Source organism: Micropterus salmoides, unplaced genomic scaffold, assembly GCF_014851395.1.
Source record: "Micropterus salmoides isolate LMB-PRFRI ecotype aquatic unplaced genomic scaffold, ASM1485139v1 Ms_hic_scaffold_9, whole genome shotgun sequence".
Classification (NCBI taxonomy): Eukaryota; Metazoa; Chordata; class Actinopteri; order Centrarchiformes; family Centrarchidae; genus Micropterus; species Micropterus salmoides.
The window spans coordinates 23,233,147-23,254,282 of record NW_024044681.1 but is presented as its reverse complement, the minus strand read 5'-3'; the positions used below and the strand labels follow the sequence as shown (position 1 = coordinate 23,254,282).

At 39.7% G+C, this 21,136-nt stretch overlaps 1 protein-coding gene across 2 annotated transcripts; it reads left to right on the top strand.

The window, feature by feature from the left end:
• The first annotated feature begins 4,435 nt into the window (after window positions 1-4,435).
• On the top strand, window positions 4,436-7,986 carry LOC119894881 (serine/threonine-protein kinase pim-2-like). 2 transcript variants are annotated; one of them, XM_038707588.1, is made up of 8 exons: window positions 4,436-4,572; window positions 4,853-5,224; window positions 5,837-5,931; window positions 6,050-6,097; window positions 6,341-6,556; window positions 6,646-6,823; window positions 6,943-7,119; window positions 7,225-7,986. In XM_038707588.1, exons 1-8 carry the CDS (start codon window positions 4,485-4,487, stop codon window positions 7,314-7,316), a joined length of 1,266 nt encoding a protein of 421 aa, XP_038563516.1. In that variant the 5' UTR covers window positions 4,436-4,484; the 3' UTR covers window positions 7,317-7,986. The 2 variants fall into 2 exon arrangements, with proteins under 2 accessions (XP_038563516.1, XP_038563517.1); XM_038707589.1 differs by having other exon boundaries at window positions 4,874-5,224; window positions 7,225-7,985.
• Window positions 7,987-21,136: the final 13,150 nt, after the last annotated feature.

The following is a 21,136-nucleotide window of genomic DNA, read 5'->3' as shown; positions in this document are numbered from 1 at the left end:
ATTAAATAGTATTCATGTCATCCAAAACAGCAACGGTTATATGTTCCAAGTCCTGAATCATCTGAGACTACAAATTAAATTGGTGTGGCAGCAAGTCCATAAAAACATGTAACTGGAAGATTGTTTTATAAATACGTCGTGAGAATGTGTATGGCCTCCTGTATTATCTATGTAATAGCTGTAATATTTGTGTTTTTTAAATTCATGTGAGGGTTCAGTGTGAGTATAGAGTGAGCTCGATCAAGGAGAGGTTCAGCATCATGCTCAAAAAGCCTCCAGAGGAATTCCGTTAGTTTTAAGTCAGGCTGTCTGAAGGGCAGGGGCAAAAAAATAGGGCACCAGGTACATGCATTGAGGCATCAGCACGCGGAAAGTTGTGATGCATTTAACCCTGGTTAAGATCAGAATAGTTTAAGTATTAAAGCTGGCATAGGCAGGGTTAGGGTTAAATGAGAAACTAGCAAGAGACTCCTAAAGCACATTTTCATGCACATTGAGTGCATGGGCAGAGTGTGTCTACAGTAATTTCCTAGTGTAATTCACCTCTGTCTGTTTATGCATTTGTTATGATTACATTACTTATGATCAAAACTAGCAAGTCGACGATTTTGCTAACACAGCCAAACACAAAGGAAGTGTGACAACAAAAGACATAGCAATATTACTTACTAGCCAGCTGTGTACACAGAATGAATGCCAGCTCGGTGTCTGTCTTGCAGCCTTTTATCTCACAAAGCTTGTGCCAATGTCCGGGAGCCTCTTGCTTGGTCACTCTCTTTTTCTCTTCTTACCTTACTCTGTCAACTTCCTCTTTGGTTTCTTCACCTCTGCCGATAGCTAACATTATGCTAATGGAATTATGCCCATAGAGGCTGCTGAGCCCAGTTATCTTGCCTGCTCGCCCGGCTTCAGCTCGACATCAGCACTGCTCTCCACCAGCTGCATCAGTTGCTGTCTAGCTTTGTTGGCTAACTTACTACCTGGGCCAGTATTTATCAAGCTTCTCAAAATGCCATTTTAGTCTTAAGTGCTGAGAATTCATGAAATTTACTCCTACTTTTAAACTTAAGAATAAAAGCAAGTTATCAAATTTCTGAGAGACCTTGAGAGGTCTCTCAAGTGGTTAGGAGTTGCCAGTAGGGCTTGTGATGGCACTGTGGAGACAGACTTGCGGAGAGGAGATGAAGAATTGACTGATTTACGCAGTAATGCGTTTTCAGTTAAATTGAAGGTGGAGATGACGCTTTGTTTATTTGCCACAGGACAAACGCAAAAATGATTTTGGCCGTCACAACCATCAATAAGCCAAATAATCATGGAAACAATTATAGCACTTAGGCTACAGCTCCACACATTGTCACGCGTTTCATCGACTTCCTTAATGTGTAGGCCTATATCATAATGTATTATCTTGAAAATTCTTTATTGTTAAATGTGTTTTGAATATAAACTCCTCATAGGAATTTCACCATTCACTGTGAATTTATCTGAGAATATTCTTAAAGAAGGAAATCTATTTAGTGATTGGTCCTGTTTGTGGCACAGCAAAGTGTCGTAAATCAGCACTAAGACTGACACTTAAGATTTAGTCCTACACTTCACTCAAATTAGGACTATGATAATTGATAACTAACTTTTAAGCACAGCTTTGAGCGAAGAATGTTTTTACTCTTAAGTCAGTTCTTAGCAGTGTTCTTATGAGTAATTCTGACAAGCTTGATAAATACGGGCCCTGGTCACTTTCTCTTATTCTCTTCCTTGCTTCCACCGACAACGTCTTCTTCGATCTCTTCGTAGCCTCTGCCATGATATCCATACTTACATGTACTTTTTGCTTCATCTCACTGCTTGCTTGCTGAAGAGTTGTGTTGTTGCAGTAAATCATTACGCCGCTGTCTTGATAAATGGCTGGGATTCCAATGTTATATAGCCCAGTAGCAGGCACTGCGGGCACGGAGTGGCAATGACCAAGATACCATTCAACCTAAAACAGCGTACTCTCAAAATGCTTTTGAAGCAAATTACGCAATTTTGCAATTTTATGAATGTTGTGCTCCACAACAATTGTTAAATTCCGTTAAAATATTTGTTTTTTATGTTTACAGTCACATGGTTGAATATACATTTAAATAATGATTCATACAATTATGATCCTGTTTCTGAAGACTCTATTTAGGAACTTAATTGTTGTGTTGAATGTCTGAATTGGGACGTATTTTTAAAAATCCTCTGCAGATTTGGACAAATTTACTGACACTATATCATGTTACATTAGTTTCTTTGAAAATATGGTAATTCCTCGCAATTTCAACTATTGAATCAGAAGAAACAAACCTTTTATCTGAGGGGCAGCACTCAAAAAAAGAGGTCCATGAGTATGTTATGATGGAGATAGCATTTGCTAAACTAAAGTGGAGGGTGAACTGAGAAATAGTAACTCGTGCAGCCTGGAGAGGCATCAAATCTATGGCTGGAACGTAAAATGAAAAGTGAAATGTGGAGTGTTCTGAAATGTCAGAGACTAAATTGGCAGAAAAGTTAAATAAGTTTTATCCAAGGTTTGATGCACATGATTTTAATCATGAATTCTCTGAGTTCCATGACAAGCTAGAGGGGCTGTTAGATATAAATTGATGTAGCCACAGTACGTAAATCCTTCAGCCTTGTCGAGAAGAGAAAAACCGCAACTCCAGAAAATCTGTGCTAAGTCGAGCAATACAAATACTTGGGAACTATCCTGGATGATAAACTTTGATGCCAACACTCATTTGATTTAGAAATAAAATGTATTAATTTTTGATAATAAAAAATACATTTAAATTTATTTTTGAAATTCTTTTGTATTTTTTCACTGCAAGACAAAAAAATCTTTTTTATTTTAAGTATTTTTTTTACTGATCTGTATACAGTATATATTTCTAACAGCAAAATCAATTTTGTTGTTGATGTTGTTTTATTTTACACTTGCTTTGGCAATGTAAAGTGATTCCGACTACATTAAAGCCTTTGAATTTGATATTGAACATAAAAGGCAAGCCAAACATTGTGTTTCTCATGCAAGGTCATAATGTTATAATGTTGATAGTAGTTAAAAGTGTCTGTTGAAAGTGTTCTATACTTCTTTTAGTGAGTCAGTTTTAAGATTTGTTATGATCTGTTGGTTTGGTAATTTAAACAATTTGTGAATGTGTGCCAAATTCAAAGATGTAATTTAAATTATCTTTGCCCGTGTCAAGTCACAGCCACACAGAAAGCTCAGGTCATAATTATTGGGCCTTTTATAGTGAGTTTAATTAGCTTCTATCAATGTGAAGGTTTCACCTCCCCAGAAGTGACACAAACAGATACATTAAGTATTTTATTCCATCAGCAACTGGCTTTTCAAATAAAATATAATGTAGCTGTGGGTGTGATAGGGTGTTTTCTTATCTATTTTTCGTGACAATGACTACAGGTATGTTGACTCTAACCTGTGTACTGTGTTTTTTTGTGTTTGTATGTATATATTGCATGGATTGACGTTTTATTAATTGTTGTATTTGATATTGACTACTACTGACTGCTGTTTGCAAGCCAAATTGTCCTTCAGGAACATTAAAGCTTCACTCTACAATAACAAATACACATTTTAAATTGAATACATCACAATATAATTTTTTTCTAAAACAAATGCAGGTACATGGATATAACCTTTAAACTTGTTTGCAATTTATAACACCAAATAATACAACCATTCTCCGAAGCTATGAAGCGTGTTGGAGTTCAGATAATGACGTTGTGCAAAGTAAAAAAAAACTGCTGTTAGAGGGGACCTGCTACAGTGGCCCTCCAGCAAAGTCAAGCAATACTAAGTGTTCTACGCAGTTGTTCCTGTCCCATTTCCTCTTCCATTTGAAGGTCCTATGCTACCAGACGTGAAGTAATGTAAATAAATGGGATTAGGAGAGTACTGATGGGCTAATCAACGCATATGCTATGAATGAGTGCTAATCTTGGGATGGCTCTGATGACTTGGAGTCATCAGAGTCTCATCAGATGTCAAATAACATGTTAGGATTGGTGCACCAGTTCAGAAAAGCACAACCTGTTTGCACATGCTGCAAAAGATGGAACAAGGGCTGATTTTTAGCAAATTATACTAACACTGTTAAACTGGTTTATTGTTTTTTTGTATGTTGGAAGACAGATCATGAGAGTCGGCCCCCGACCATGTTTTAAATATGAATGAAGAATGAAGAATCCCAATCTGTTGTTGTTGTTTCTGTTTCAGGTACCCTGAAAGCATGAAATGTCTTTATTTTTGATTTTATATATATATTGGTTTAGATTTGACTTGATATTCTGCATTCTAATAAGTAGAACTTGACACAGTAGAATTTTGTGAGGTCATCACTTTGTTGTCATAATACTCAGTTCTTTACCAGTTCTTCAGAGGGTTAGGGTTACAGCAGACAAGACACCTCCAAGTTTTCGTCATTTCAACGATGAACCATTACCGTTTGAGGGTCATGGATTCCAAATCGTGGCCAACAACAGGCACTGTTCAGGTTCGGGCCTCCAGGAGACAGCTGAGTGAGTAGTGGGACAAAATTTGAGCAAAAATTGCAGTGTCTCCTACTTGTTAATCCACATGATGATGTAGCTTGTTGGTCAATGATTACTAATGCTGGCACTTACTGTTGGTAAGCTTTTTAAGCCAAACATTTCATTTGGTCCAAATGAATTTAATAAAATATCCACATGATAGAAATTGTTTAAAACGTCTGAGTGGTCCACATATGAATGGGTCTTAGTCTGAATACAAATGTGCACAGTTTGGTATTAACTCCTGACACTCCTCACAATCATCCAGCTGATTGTCACTCTGGCTCAGGAGAAACCCCAGGCCTCTCCAGACCCAGTGATGGAGCTGTGTTGGGTGAGATAAAGACCAGAATCAAAAGGAAGTCTACCTCTGATGAGAGTGAAGAGGGGCAAATGAAGGGAAGAAGAAGGACCTGTACCTCTGCTGAGGACCACATCGAGACCTTCAGACCTTCTTCTTCAACTGAGGATGGTGGGACATGCACACTCACCATCATCAGAAAGAGGAAGTCTAAGGAGACAGAGGGAACCAGGAAGAGGAGCAGAAAGACCCCCAGCCACCAGGCCACCACTGAGGCCTCCTCTAGTGACAAACCTGGAACCTCCTTGTCAGCAAACCCTGCCACCCCTGACAGCAGAGGTTAGATGGGATAGAAATACTTGAGTTTGCTCTTCATAAGGAGTACCATTTAGCCTGTGAGGACTGCTGTATAACTGTGGATCTGGACCGAGTCCTGCAAAGTTTGACAAAATAACAAAATAAAATATTTAATCACTGTAATGCCCCTTAAAATAAGCAGTTCAGCATTTTGTGAATACATATATGTGTATGCTTTCTTGCTAGAAAGTGATGCCACCCTCATATCTGTCTGTTAAAAAAACGACTACAGCATGCGGACTCTTAGGTAAGCATAAAGACTGGAAATGGGGGGAAACAGTCATTTTTACACTTTTTTTTAAACCAACAAACTTATTAATTAGTGAGCGTTACAGATAAGGTACGGTAAGTGGATTTTGTATTTTTGGACAGATTCAGGCAAGTTGTTTCCTGTTTCCAGTTTTTATGCTGAGCTAAGCTAATCCAAAATGTCCAAATGTCCAAAACCTCAAACTTTTATTTTTAATTTGGATTTGTGTTGGAAATAGGACTTCTTCTATTTTGTAAATACAAGTTATTATTAGGGGTTAGTTTAAATAAGTGTAATCAATGAAATTTGCAAACAAGTGTTTGTGTTTGTATTTTTTTCTGCAGCTGCCTTTGAGGGTAAATACGAGGAGGGGGAACTGCTGGTTGAAGGAGGCTTTGGATCAGTCTTTGCTGGGAACCGCAAAGACGACAATCTGCCTGTAAGACTCACACACATGCCATACACCATACACACACCACATACACCCTACACACACACATTATCTATAGTTCAAGTAAGTAGTATAAGCTAACCACATGTCTGTTACTGTCTTGTAGGTGGCCATAAAACATGTACTCCAGATTAACATTAAGCGCACATCAATGGTAAGTGATTTCTTCTTTGTCCTAATGCAAACAAATATCTAAATGATTTACATCATTAAATCATCAGGGTAAAATTTCTCAACATTTCTTATTTTAAATTTTAAGTACAAAGGGAACATATGCACAGTTGCTCTTGTACATCACACAATCTTAAGAGGGAGAATTTGTTTAGTTTTTTTATATATATGTATACATGAAGGTTTCATTATTTATTTTTTACTCTCTGTCGCTCTTTATATAAAGCTTCTGGATGGGGAAACTAGCATGATCCCTTTGGAGGTGGCACTGCTGCTGAAAGTCAAACCAATAGGAGCAGGGACCAGTGTAGCCGTAACCCTGCTGGACTGGTTTGACCTGGATGATGAACTGATTCTCATCCTAGAGAGACCAGTCCCCTGCTTGGACCTTATAGATTATATGAACTCTAGAGGGCCCACCTTGCAGGAGCAGGAGGCTAAAGTAAGTTGCTGGTGGCATGTCTATGTATTTCTGTATGTGTCCCACCCACCATGCCACACGGTCTACATGTCTCTTTCTCTCTCTCTCAGACCATTGCAAAACAGCTGGTGGATGGTCTAATTGAGGTTCACTCTAGGGGTGTGTTCCACAGGGACATCAAGCTGGACAACATTCTTATTCAAACCGGCCCTGATGTCCCACGTGTCAGGCTTATTGACTTTGGCTGTGGCGCATTTTTGACAGAGCGGATGTACACTACAAAACAAGGTAGGCTCTCTTTCTTTTAGCCCTATTCTCTGAACCAACCAAGTATCTTTGTCAGCTGTGTCCTCTCCCTCCATCCCTCACCATTTAACTTTGTCCCTGTGTGGCTGTGTGTATTGTAGGAACCTATGTGTACACCACCCCTGAGTGGTTCCTGGATGGGTGGTACTGGGCAGAACCGACTACAGTGTGGCAACTCGGTGTAGTGCTGTTTGCGATACTGCATGGATATCTTCCCTTCAGCAACAGCACTGAGATCATCTATAGAAACCCTGACATCAGTGACTGTCTTTCCTTCTGTAATTCATAAACACACACATGCACACAGTACAATCAGGCACACACAGAAACACACATAGAACACAGTGTTTGTATTAAAACTTGATTTCTGTTTGTCCGTCCAGACTGCCAAAGTTTTCTCCTGAGCTGTCTGATTAAGAGCCCAGAGGCCCGATCCACTCTTGAGACATTGAGGCACCACCCCTGGCTGATATGATCCAGACTGGACCTCTCAGGACCACAGATCATTCAGCTCCCCTCGTCTAAAATCAATGCTGTAGTTCCCATGTATGGCTCCCACTGCATCCTCTTTGAAGCAGAATAAGTGAGACAGAGAGGCCACAATGTCTATGTCGATGCCTGCAGCTAGATGAGTTGCCAGCTTTAACTCAGCTGCTGTCATTGTGTCAGTCTTCATCTTTGACACAGCTACTGCGTCTAACACCCAGCTGTCCGTGGAGAGCGGATGCGTTCGATTATACAGGTGCTCCTTATATTGTATCTGTAAGTAGCAGTTAGGCTCAGCAGGACACTCCCTCGCTCTCAACATTTTGTGCAATCTGCAGTGATGTAGTGGTCAGATTTGGAACTATAGGTCTTGTCATACATTGGGGCCCAGAAAGACTGTCTTTACAAAATAATTACAATATCTAAGCAGCAGCCACAAATAAAGAGAAAAAGCTTATTAATGGACTGGCTTTCCGTGTAGCTTGGGGAAGACTCACACTCACCCCTATGGGCAATTTAGAGACACAAATTATCCTGCAAGGCAGGAGGCAGGACCACCCGGAAACCCATGCAGACAAAAGGAGAACACACAAATGTGAATGTGAATAGCAAATTGAAGCTGTTTAATAGGTGTACCATAAATAAAAAGTAATGCATCTTTAAAAAACAAGTTTTAAAGGTTTACAACTAGTGACAGTACTACTCAGTGTAGGAAAGTCCTTAGAGACAATGTTTCCACATACTGAGCAAGAGGGACCTGGAAACACTGACTACAACTTAAGGAAACACAGCCCATCTGTTAATTAAATTGACTGTGCTGCAATTGTGTCTGGGATTGTCCCGGTTTCAAGGAGGGTGTCCCGAGTCCTGATAAATATCTGTTAAACACTCAAATCTCCCAGGTTTTCAAAATTCACTACGAAATTTTGGTTTTACAATTACAATAATAATTATATTATACTTGTTTTCAGCCCTTACATAGAAGTTTATCATGTTCTTCAATAAAATCATGGAATTGGGATCAAATATTATGGAAAGGTAAGGAAATGTTTTTAACATTCATTAAAAATGTGTGGGATCCCTGGATCACCTTTCTAAATAAAGGTTAAACAAATCCAAAAAAATTGAGCTACACAACTGTTTCAACAATTTTATGATGCTGTAGCACTTAACACACAAGTGACATGGAACTGAAAAGGCACCAGTTTGCCCTTTTGTCTTTCTCTCATTTAATTGATTCACCGTGGTGCATGGTGGTACATAAGTAGACTGACGATGGTGAAGACTCTAGAGGAAACTGTGAAAGAACTCTACATCACACATTTAATGAATAATTTACACATTACAGTCGTGGGTGGCAAACTGTGTTCATATTTCCAATCATCAACAAGCTAGAGGAACACCAGAATTTCTTCCAATTTTCAGTCATAAGGTAAAACATGATTATCTAAACTACTGTAATGTTACCACAAAGTCTATTTATAAGTTCTTGATCATATCACATGATTTTCATCAGCAAATGGAATATGCCCACTTATCATAGAATAACTCATAAAATTGTAGATTCAAAGATGGAGTACTTTTTTGGTTCATCTGGTCTTGCTGGTTTCAGTTGATCACAATCAAATTCAAACTAATCAGTTACCAATAACAATGCTGCAACTGAACCTCCTTCTATTCAATTTGGTGTATCCCTTATTTCAATATAATGTTACTCTCTTGTAATGAATCCTATTCTGCTGTGTGGAGACATTGGGGAGCAGAGCCTGTTCAGTCAAAAAAACAAAAAAAAAAAACCACACACACATATATATATATATATATATATATATATGCAATATATGGTCCAATTGAGTGTCTCAGACAGAGCTACAAGGTATCATACCAGTTTATGGTGACCTGCCACATTTTGTGTAGGCTGGTGCAAACTCTCAGCAATCTTTAAAACCAGTCGTCATCACTATATTGAGATAGTAGTTGGGATTTAACTAGTGTAATTTCACAATCAGTGTGATGCATAAATCATTAAAAACACATGATGAGTTTGTGTGCCCACACTCCATTGTAGGAGTTGGATTGAAATGAAAATGACATCTTCGAAAGTATATTAATATATCTTCTGTCAGTTTTGGGACCCACTATAAACTCTATTTACAGTATTTTTATATGTCAGTGTATTTCTGTGGGGCTTTGATGAGTATGTTTGGTTTGTGGCAATATGTCATGTTTTTCAAAATTAGCACACATAAACTACATTATCAATACACAATGCTCCTGATTAAAGAAGTTCAAGAAAAAGCACTTCATAGAGAACTGTGATTATCCTGTTGTGGTAAAATACCTGTGGTTACAAGACTCCAAGTCCATCTCTTTGGAGTCATGCCACTGTCGGTATCTAAATGACTAAGGGGTTCCTTCCCTCAGTTTAGGACATTCCAGTAAATCATCTGTAAAATGTGAACAGCTCTCTTATACAGACTGAAAGGGGGCCAAAAACAGAAGAGTCTAAACTGTAATGGCATATCAAAGCACAGCCTTGAGCAGTTTCACTGAAAATGAAGAAGCACTGACTTTGTGGACACGCAATATGCTTGTTTAAACGTTGCTCTCTGTCTTCTTGTTATGGTCTTTGATTATCTCTGCTGTTCATAGTTCTCTTTTCTATTCCTCTGTCACCTCCTCACTGTTCACAATGACACTAAATGTTAGTTTAAAAAACAGTTTAGTTTAAAAACGAGTTTCGAACTGATTTACATTTGAATTAAAAATTAGCCCTCATACAAATGAAAAGTTGAATTGTTAAGCAATACAATTAACTTTTAATTCATTTTTAAGGCAATGTTTGCTAACCTTGGCTAAATCCCAAGGTTATGATGTTCTTGCAGGGAGACACTTTTTTTGTTTCCTGATTTAAGTCATGGATGTATTATGAGAACTGGATACTGGACGTTTGTGATCTCCTGAAAAACTGAAACAGAACAACTTTGACACACACACACACACACACACACACCAGCACCCTCTGATTTTCTTTCACATTTCTTAATTAAGTTGTTTTGGTGCTCATGAAGATCTAATGGCATTGATTGAGCTACCCTACCTTAAGGGACCACTGTGCAGTTGGAAGTGTTCCTCACGCCTCCAGTAACACTGCTCACGGACTAAATCAATTAGATGGATCAGATACTTGTTTCATCCACCCTGGATCCAGAGGGGCACAGTGGGGTCTCCATCTCCTCATTTACCACAGGTGACACCTACACACGCACTGGTACACATAAGCAGTGACATACAGGGTCTGGTGTGAATAACTCTGGACAGAGTTAAACCCCACATTTAAGTATTCTTCCACAGTCCCACAGTTTTTCATTCAATCACCACCCTCCAACCTGATATGAAAGCTAAACCACGGGATTGGTAATCAACCGACTTCTAACTGGTTACTAACCAACAAAAACACACCAAATACCAAAACCTAGCCTGGCATACATGCGGTTGCAATGGCCACTCATTCTCATTTAGATATGCAAATGTTGGTGCAAACATGGTCTCTGAAACCAGCAGACCACAACAACAGGCCAGGAATAATGGAGATGTGTTCAAAGCCCTGTCGATATTTGTTCATTGAGTTAATTTGCTATTCCTGTTCTGATTTATTAATTGCTGCATTCGGTGTGCATGGAGGCTTTGTTATTGTTGTTGTCCTTTGGCTGTTTGTCTGGACCAATTATGGTTGATCCTCCCGGGAGTAGACTGGACTCTTCAGATGTCTGCTTATAATCTATTGATTCCTTTCATCTCTGCTTGCTGTTGCTGTTGCTGGTGCATTCATGTGTGCGCATGTGCATGTGTGTGTATGAGGGCATGTTTGTCAAAGACAGATGGGGGTGGGTGGATGTGTCTATGTGTTGGAAATGAGTCGATCTCATTTACACTGGTCTCTTCACCCGACAGGGAAGGGAGGGTGCCTCATGTATTTGTTGCCTCTCTGTTTCCTTCCCATTTCTGTTTTCGCTCTTTTCTCACATATGTTCATAGCATTCTGTCCTTATTGTTCTCTGTCTCATTTCTCTCATACTCTCCGTACATCTTCCTTTGCCTCCTATCGTTTCATTATAAACCTATATCTTAGTCTGCCAATCTTTAACTGTCTACCTATTCACTCTCAATTTCTATCTTTGGCTGATTTCTATTATTCTGTCTATTTTTATTTCACTATCATTCACTTAGAATCAGTTTTAATCTCTTATTCACTCACTCTTTCTCAATGTACTTACTCGAGCTCCATCTCCATCTCTTCTTGTCTCTTTCAGTGTCTATCACACGGTGTTCAAAATTCAAAATCACACTTGCCAAAAAATAGCTAGATGCAGAAGGTAAACAAGAGTATTGAGTATTAGTCAGTTTAAAATTAATTTCTCTGACTATCATGGCCATGTCAAATTGGTAGATCAAACAACAGGGCAGCTTTGGTGAAAATGAATCCACTGGAAATGTGAATTAGCCTCAAAGCTTATACAACCTTCATTGCAACAGCTTTGTTGATTCGTCACAATGAAGGTCGACACGAAACAATGGGAGTTGGAGTTGAGAAAAAATTGTGTATTTGTGCAAGCTTATGTGAGTGTTAGAATGTGAGGTGAATTCTCAATGCATATACAGTCGATACTATACCCAATATTCACAAATGGTCCTATGAGCTGACTTTACCTGGACGTGGAGATTGGAGCACCGGGGAATGTTGGTGTTTGTTTACACCACTAGCACAGGAACTTTGGGCTGTCAGGAGGAAAAGGTTTTCGGACCCGGGCGAGGAACCCAGCAGAGTTAATTTGTAAGTAGCATTGCATCATCCATCGTGTTGATAAGTCTGCTAGTATTTTTTCTTGTGATAGGAAGTTTTTTAACAATGAGACTTGTGTGATGTTATGCTGTGTTGAAATAATTGTCCTTAAATGGCAAATTGCTTTGTGCATGTATTTGTAAAATTTTGATTTTATATGATCAGTTTTCGGCTTTGCATTTCTCTGTAATGTACCCCAGTGTTTACACTGATACTTATAACATTCTTTCTCAGCCCCGGAACTCAAACTATTTTCCAATGCCCCAAAAATCTATATTTAAATAATTAATATATTAATATCATAAACGTCCGTCGACAAGTCGGCTAATAGCTTGAACTTACGACTAGTAGTCAACTGCAGCCCAAGTACACATACACATTCACAGTCTCTCGCTCTCTCTTTGTCAGTCTCTGCCTGTCTGTCTGTCTCTCCCCTCTGTGTCTCCATCATTGTGAGCAGTTCTGATGTGAGTGGATGGATTTTGCTACCACAGTAAATGGCATGACTTGAAGTGATAAGCTCCTAGAGTGGAAATCAAGCGCGGTCTGGTGTCTTTACAATGATCATGATCCCATCACCTCACACTCATTATACAATTTAAAGCAGCCATTTCGTTCAATTTCCACCCATTGTAGCATCACTGTAGCAACCATCAGCTTTTCACTACCTTAAAGAGAGAGCGACAAATAAATGCAATGATTCTGCATTCTCACTTTTCTGCTTCTGTGTAGTTTTTTTTGTTCCATGGACAGAGGTTTGAGTAATTATTTGTATCTGTGTGCGTGTATGTGCAGATACCATGTGTAGAAGTTTGTTGCATCTGTGAGTGTGTGTTTTGTGCGAAGTCTTGACAACTTCTTGTCCACCATGCCTTGAACAATCAATGGTAATTCATAGTTTGTGAGAACCAAAGTAATAGAACACAATAAATTACATGTTAGTTGTTTCTTTTACCTACTTGGCACTTTTCCTTGTATTTTGACTTCAACTTTCTGACTTTCTACTTTACTTTGAATTTGTCCTTGTTTTATCCAGAAGTTATAAATTGTAAGCTGCCAGCTTAGATTTTGTCTTCTAAAGTTTCATGTTGTGATAAGGTGTTGTTATTGTTGGATACAAAACTGCATTAGCAGTAATTGCATTGTTTCACAGAACTGCCTTAAAACCAACAGTTTTGTACAACTGTTCATTGCGTTTTAAAGGCAAGCATAAAAATGGAGAGGGAATCAAACACCTTGGGGCAGAACTTGCTTCTTCAGCAATAACAGTAAAAAGGCTTTGTGGCAAAGCAATGCACTGCTTTTAGAGTGCAATTAGGGAGACTTTAATCACTTCTGACTGCTCACACTACGTGTATTTGTGTGTGTGTGTGTGTGTGTGTGTGCGCGCGCTTAACTCCACTTTATGAAAACCAGTGGACAACATGTATTTTAGTAGGGGTGGGGGAACATCGATTCGTTTATGTATTGTGCTTTTTGAAAACTGATTGTTTTAAATTCCTTTGTTATTTTCATTTTAATTCCTGAATTTTTATGGCACTGAGCTTAAGGATGAATGGCAGAAGGATGGCAGGATTTTAACTGGAGCTCAATTCTGAGGTTCTGGTGGTTGTACTTTGGTACAACCACCTCAAAATAGAGAAAAGAGAAAGTGTACAGAAGAGCCAGAATCAGGGAAGAAGAATAGCCAGTGCGTATGGTAACAGCATAGCCCTCAACAAATTTAGACTTAACCTTATTTCAAGAAAAGCCAACACTGCAATAAATGTAGGCAACAATGAGGAAAAAGAGTCTCTATAAATCAGGCATTATGTGACTTACTGAGCTCTTTTCTCTCTGGAGCTTTCCTCCAACTTCTCTGGTGCTTCATCGAATGACAACCATAACTTTGCCCATGAGGTGTAGGAGGTTAAAGAAGAATAAGTTTTCTCACATAACCAAAGTTCTTCCACATATATCAAGCTATTGTAGATTTTGGGGAACAGATGCCCCCTGAGAGTCCCTTGGCTGCCCTGCTCGATGAGGTCAGGATCGCTACTGATTACATTCTCCACATGCCCTGCAGTCCAGCAGTCTCCCTCAGCAGGGGGATGCACAGTGGTGGCACAACATTGGATAGGGACAAAGTCACTTACTTGGATGAGTTGGTCTCTCCTGTGGGCCTATTTAGACAGCCACTTGAAGCCACTTTGGCAAGATTTGAGCGGCGGAAGAAGGAAAGGAGCATCCGTCCCTACATAGCAGAATTCTGAGTGAAGATGTAAAGTCAAAAAAGGCCATGGGTGCCCATAAGCTGGTCACCCACTACCACCTAAGAGGTCAGCTCCATCTTTGAGTTTGGGCTTCTGCCTGGTAGCCAGCACCCCAACCAAGCTAGTCACCACGCCAATTGGCTTGGAGCAAGTGTGTAAAAATGAGTAAAAGGATTAGGTGGGCCTAGATTATCTCTAATAAACATTTCCAGAATATCCTATAAAAGATCACTGAATATCTTATTTTTCATTCAAAAAAACCCCACAATTTTGGAATTGTGATTTTGTACCATATTTTTTAAATATACTTGAGTACCTGTCTTTTTTTACTCATGGCAGTCTTCACTTCTTTACTACTGTATTTGTGTATCCGTTTCATATTGACTGGCAGACTTCTTGATTACCCCTACAACTGCTGTCACTTCCTGATCTAACAAAGTGTGTAAGTCCTTCATGGTTTTGTGATTGACTTGTCACTGAGTGCAGAATTAATGACACTCTGCTGCTCACGTCACCTGCCTCACATGTCAAGACCATGCGGTAATAGATGAAGCAAGGTTCCTCATTTTCCCTATGATGATGGATGTCTGATTAACCTTTTAAAATTCCAGTGATGGTAAATTGACATTATGGCCAAAATGTGTGGGCTCAGTGGACTGTATCTTCCATTTGATTACTGTACTTCCTAAATGATCACTGGTATGGCAAATAGTACTTAAATATACTACATACTAGTTAACACTGTCTTAACTGTAAAGTGCAATTTCAAGACGAAAATGTAAATTTCTACAACATGTGGATCTCTTTCTGCTGAGATCACCTTCCTCCAATACTCCACAAAGATGCTGTCATTTTATTAGTATTACATTCATCATTAATCACACCCATCACCATTTGTTTAACCTCACACTACTCCACAAATGCTCTCTTTTTTGCATGTCTGTGTGTTAAAAGACAGTGCTATGAATTCAATAAAAAAAGCACAATGTGCAAAACACATGTATCCTGTAGAGGAAATGATGTGATCACATTTCTGAACACCCTGTTTCATACATTTCCATGTTAATGTCAAATAATGTTCATATCGATGCCAATAATTGTGTGAAACTGTCTATTTTTCCATATATGTATTTGCTATGTAATGCACTGTTAAGCATTAGTTATAATATAACTGGGATTGCAGCTTGAGTGTGTCTTTTAAATTCTTGCGCATTGTCACATCTCTACTTCAATCACTTTCTCCTCCCTTATTCCCGCCCCCATCACTTCTTCCCAGGCTTTTTTCTCATTGTTGTCTTTGATACTGATTCCTCTCTGTGATTCTGTTGCTCCCTCCATCCCTCCTCTGTCTTAAGACAGCTTGGGCTAAGAAGAACTCTGCTGTGGGATAACTTCATTACAAAACAACCAGGGGAATCAAGGGTGGTGGGGTGGGGGGTTGATGGGAGCGATAAGTAGCAGTGTTGTTATAAAGCTGTCTTCCTTTCATGACTTCATCTCATCTCTCTGCTCTCGCCATTCACTAATAGAGAGATAGTCTGACATTAAATGAAAAGACACCCTCCTTCTCCAGGGTTCCAATAACAGAAAACTGCGATGTACCAAAGTGATTACCGTAAAACTTTTTAATTAACTTATTAATAGCCCAAGCTTTTATTTGCTAAAATCACTGAATTGACCCTGGCTAAGATATATTTGGGACAGGTGTCCATATGGGACAGGCATTTAATTCCTCTTGCTCAAAACTGAAATAGGCTATTATGAAACAGTTTATTTATTTCAAACAGAACATTACACGGGGTGGCACGGTTAGCACTGTTGCCTCACAGAAAAAAGGTTGCGGGTTCAAACCCCGGTTGCCCCGGCCTTTCTGTGTGGAGTTTGCATCTCCGGCTTCCTCCCAATTGGTGACCCTGAATTGTCCTTAGGTGTGAGCGTGATGTTGTTTGTCTATGTGTGGCCCTGTGATGGACCAGGGTGTGCCCATCCTTTCGCCCGATGTCAGCAGGAATTGGCCCCAACCCCCAGCGACCCTGTACGCAGGATAAGCGGTTGACGATGGATGGATCAAATACACGTCATTCATTTGACCCAGCTCTGACAGACAGCTTATGCGCTTTTATTTTGAAGGCAGCAACTTAACGACACCTTGCAGGATGAAAGAGGTGTGGTAGAAGTTAGCAGACAGAGAGCGATGGACTTCACATGACAGGAGTCATAACTTGGATCAATTTTTATGAAAAGCTGTTTTGATCCTTTTGATCAGTGGACCCTTATAGACTAAAGGAATATAAAAAGCCTATATTCAGACTTAACAAGCGCTTAAAAGGTAACTGAGTAGGCACTTCTTTTTTCCCCCATGTCTTGTACCATGCCAACGCGTTCACATCTTAGTGCGTCTTGATTCTACTTCCTGCTACTGTAGAGAGCAGTCGTCAAACCATCAAAATGGAATTAATCAACTGGTCACTCAGCGCTATTGACAAGATTTTCACCCAGAAACGTGTTTCACCGGGTGAGCCGAACTGTCCAAGTGGAACATTCGCTGCAGGCTACGCTCACGACTCGTGGGAGACCTGGCAAACGGTTTGCTTGGATGTTTTATCTGTGGAGGACATTGAAGATTTATGGATAATTGGAATTTTGTTAGTGGGATTCCTGATTATCGGGCTTGGAATCTCCCTAATATATCGTAAAATTGGTAAGACAGCCGCCAGCAAATTTACCCAAAAGCTGTCTGGGGAACTTTAAGAGTGCTTAAATGGGGTGAACGAAAAGCTGAAGGTTTTACATCAAAGGGCTGATCAGAACGGTGAACTGTTTCGTAAGATCTCAGACCGGTCTGTGGAAGCGCAGGGGAGGACTGACACCATCAGGGCGCAGTCTGGTGAGCTGCTGAGAGTAACCACTGGTCTGACAATGAAATTAGAAGAAATGTCGAAATCACTACATGAACTGGAGGCACGTATGACGCTGAGGAGGAGAGCGATTGAAGGACACTGATCCGGATAAATGTTACCGAACCAACCTAAATTGGATTAAAAATTATTGTCTTAGTGCCCCCTCCCTCCCCCTCCCCTCCTCCACCCCAGCGGGAAAACGACTTGCAGCCGGCCTTCTCTCTCTCCTGCGCACTGGTTTATCTCTCCTCAAGGACAAGGCCAATGAACTGAACTTTTTTCTTTTTAACAACATAGTCAGTCTGAAGCCTCATACTTCACATACACAGACTCATTATCTTACTCACACCATACATGTGTGTTGTCTTGTGTATTATTATGTATTGTATGTTGTGTATACTATGTTGCTGTCTGCATTAATTCTTTTCTGGTAGCGAGTGGCGGCGCTGAATATAGCTGCAGCCCGGAGGCTTGCTCCAATAGAGATAAATTAATTTCTATTGGAGTGAGTATAAATCCAGAGACAAATTCCTCATATGTGTACACATACCTGGCAATAAAACTGATTCTGATTCTGATTCTGATTCATTACCGACGCTTTCAGAGACCGTAATTATTTTACATATGAAATGCCACCGTTTGCTACGTCGCAGCAACACAAACTAGAAGGGTCCAGCTGCAGCCAAAAGACAAAAGTGACGGAAGTTGACGGAAGTTTTACTTCAGAAGCCATCATGCATAAAACATGATGACGTTTATCCCGACCACTCGGCCCACGCATAGCTGTTAAATAAAAAAAAGAGCCGTTAAAAAAGAGGTATCAAGTGTCAACGTAGTAATCAGTGTACGTTATGTGTTAATATTTAATATACTATTATTATATATTATTAATATAATATAGTATATTTATACTATACTTCCTGCAAATATTTATTTATAATAGCATAATGATAATAATAAATCAATGTTTCAATTCATACCACTATTGTATATTTTATTTCATCCAAAGTGATTTTAAGTTTCACAAACCAAGAATATTCTGTAATGTTACATCACGAGCAAGATGTATCTCAATTTAGATTAAAACTTTACAACATTACTGAGAATTTAATAATAGAATAACAGCGGTACAGCGGTACGAACATTAACACTAACGTTCAGCTGTTGCTGGACACGTCTGCTGTGTTGGCTGCAGTGGTCTGTGTGACTGGACCTGGGGGAGCTAACTGGAGCTAGCTGGCTTACTATTCCTGTGACAGCCATCACAGGGTGTGTGCCTAAAGTTATTGATTATATGCATGTCGACCGGTTAACCCTACAGCGGATAGGGTTATCCTCCATTGTGTTGATGTGCAGCCTCCAGTAACGTTACTGCAGCTATATAACACCCGTCGGCACCATGGTTGGCACTTACGGAGCTTCTCAACTCCGAAAACGTTTGAACACGTTTTCGATTCACCGCCAATTTTCGTAAAACTGCCAATATTCGAAATCTACACAGGTGATTTCAAGCCTAAAAACTTCTCAGAAGTGTATTTAAAGTTCCGTTGTTGGCCTCTAAAGGATAAAACGGTTTACATTAGGATCTATCCTGTACATGAGCCGAGATTAATGTCTTCAGGGTTAGCCGGTCGACATGCATAAAGTCAGTAACTTAGGTTTAGGCACTAACATTTCTGATGGTTATGGTAAGGGTAGGGGGCTGTCAACCCCTTTAACATGAATGTGACAGACGCTAAAGGGTACCTTAGTGTTAAATAATTACGCTTTGTCACTTTTTCTGAAAGACTCGATATTGGACACCCTGAGATGAGAACGGTCTGATCATGCCGATTACACCAGTAAATCTGTAAGAATTAGACTTTGGGGCTTGTTGTTTCCATTAAATGAACTGAACTATTGAATTGTGGAGAATCTAACCGATCTAACAATGTAGCATCTCTCTACTGACATATTGATCATACGTTTAAACATTAATATTTGTATTAACAATCTAAGCAGCTTAGAAGCAGCTAAAGCGGGCGACCCCGCAGGGTTTAAAAGGTTTATACATCCAAAAAACTTACATAAAAACCAGACCAGGTGTTTAATGGAGATCTGCGTTTATTTGTCAAAATGTGTTCCCACACCAGGCCATAAAAAGCGATAGGCAGCTATTTGGGACTCGGCTATTAATTGAAGTTTTATGGTAATATTGTTTTATTGAATTGTTGTTGGTTCGTTTCTTTTTGGCAGTGTATCCAGCCAGGAGGGGATGCTTATTCTGTGGAGGGTGAAAGAGATTTTCATGTCCCTAACAATGTGACTGAGATGGTATGTCTTTTTCACAGTTTAATTCCAGGAGCTTTTTTGTCATGATGAGAGAGAGAAAGAGACAAAGGAAAGCTGAGAATGAGCCTGTACTCATGTTTGCCTTTGATATTTTACCTTCTTTCCTCTGTATTTTTGCAATGATGGCAGGCTCAGTTGCCTCAAGGAAGCATGAGTGGCTCATGATGCAACCAGCAACTTACTTCAAGTCTTTTTGTTTACTAGCTAGTTATTCATCCCGTCCAACATTCATTTTCAGCACATTTGTCCAATCCCACTCCCAACACACACACTCATACACACACACACACACACACACACACACACACACACACTTTCTGTTTCCGTTGTTGCTTTGTGCCGCCGCGTCCACCCTCTTCAGGCAATGAGGTATTACTGTAATGAAATATAATAAGGAAGAAGAGATGTGTAAAGCTCAGCCTTTTAGGCTATGAAGAAGTCATCTCAGTATCATTTAAGTTTCTTTAATTGAATCCCAACAGGCAGTAGCAAGTCTGTGAAATGAGCCTTTGGTGCCTCTCTCTCTCTCTTTCTGTCTGTCTTTCTCTCTCTCTATATTTGTGTGTGTGTTTGTGGGCATGCATGTCAGTGTTTGTCTTGTAGCTGCAGTGTAATATACTGGTTGATAGATATTTCTCACACAAAAAGGTTTTGTAAACAAGAGGAACTTGAAGACACTTTGCAGCAAGGCCACCATCTAAATCACATGCGCATGCCTTCGTCTTTTGGGGTTCACAGTAGTTCGCAGCTTCAAGAGTGACAGAGATAGAAAGGTAGCATAGTGTGATCAGCCCTATATTTGATTCAAATAAATATTCTAGTTAAATTACCTTCTCGCTGTGTGACATTAAAATGACTACTGCTGATTTTATCTACATAGAACCAAGTGGTGTAAAACTATTAGTTGTGATTAGGCCATGCATGAATTAAGGCAAGATGAACCAATGAATAGTTCAATTCAATTTTATTTATATAGTGCCAATACACAACAACAGTTATCTCATTGCACTTTTCATATAAAGCATGTCTAGACTGTACTCTCTATCCATCCATCCAGCCATCCATCATCAACCGCTTATCCTGCATACAGGGTCGCGAGGGGGTTAGAGCCTATCCCAGCTGACATCGGGCGAAAGGCAAGGTACACCCTGGACAGGTCGCTAGTCCATTGCAGGGCCACACATAGACAAACAACCAGTCACGCTCACACCTAAGGGTGAATTCAGGGTCACCAATCAACCTAGGCCGAATGTCTTTGGATGGTGGCAGAAAGCCGGAGCACCCGGAGAGAACCCACGCAGACACGGGGAGAACATGCAAACTCCACACAGAAAGGCCCGGGGCAACTGGGGTTTGAACCCCAGCGACCTTCTTGCTGTGACTAGACTTTACTCTTAGTAATTTTACATTATTTATTTATAGAGATCCACAACTCTTAGATTTCTAGGGTTGATTCAGACTGTTAAGTGTGACGTCCTCCAAC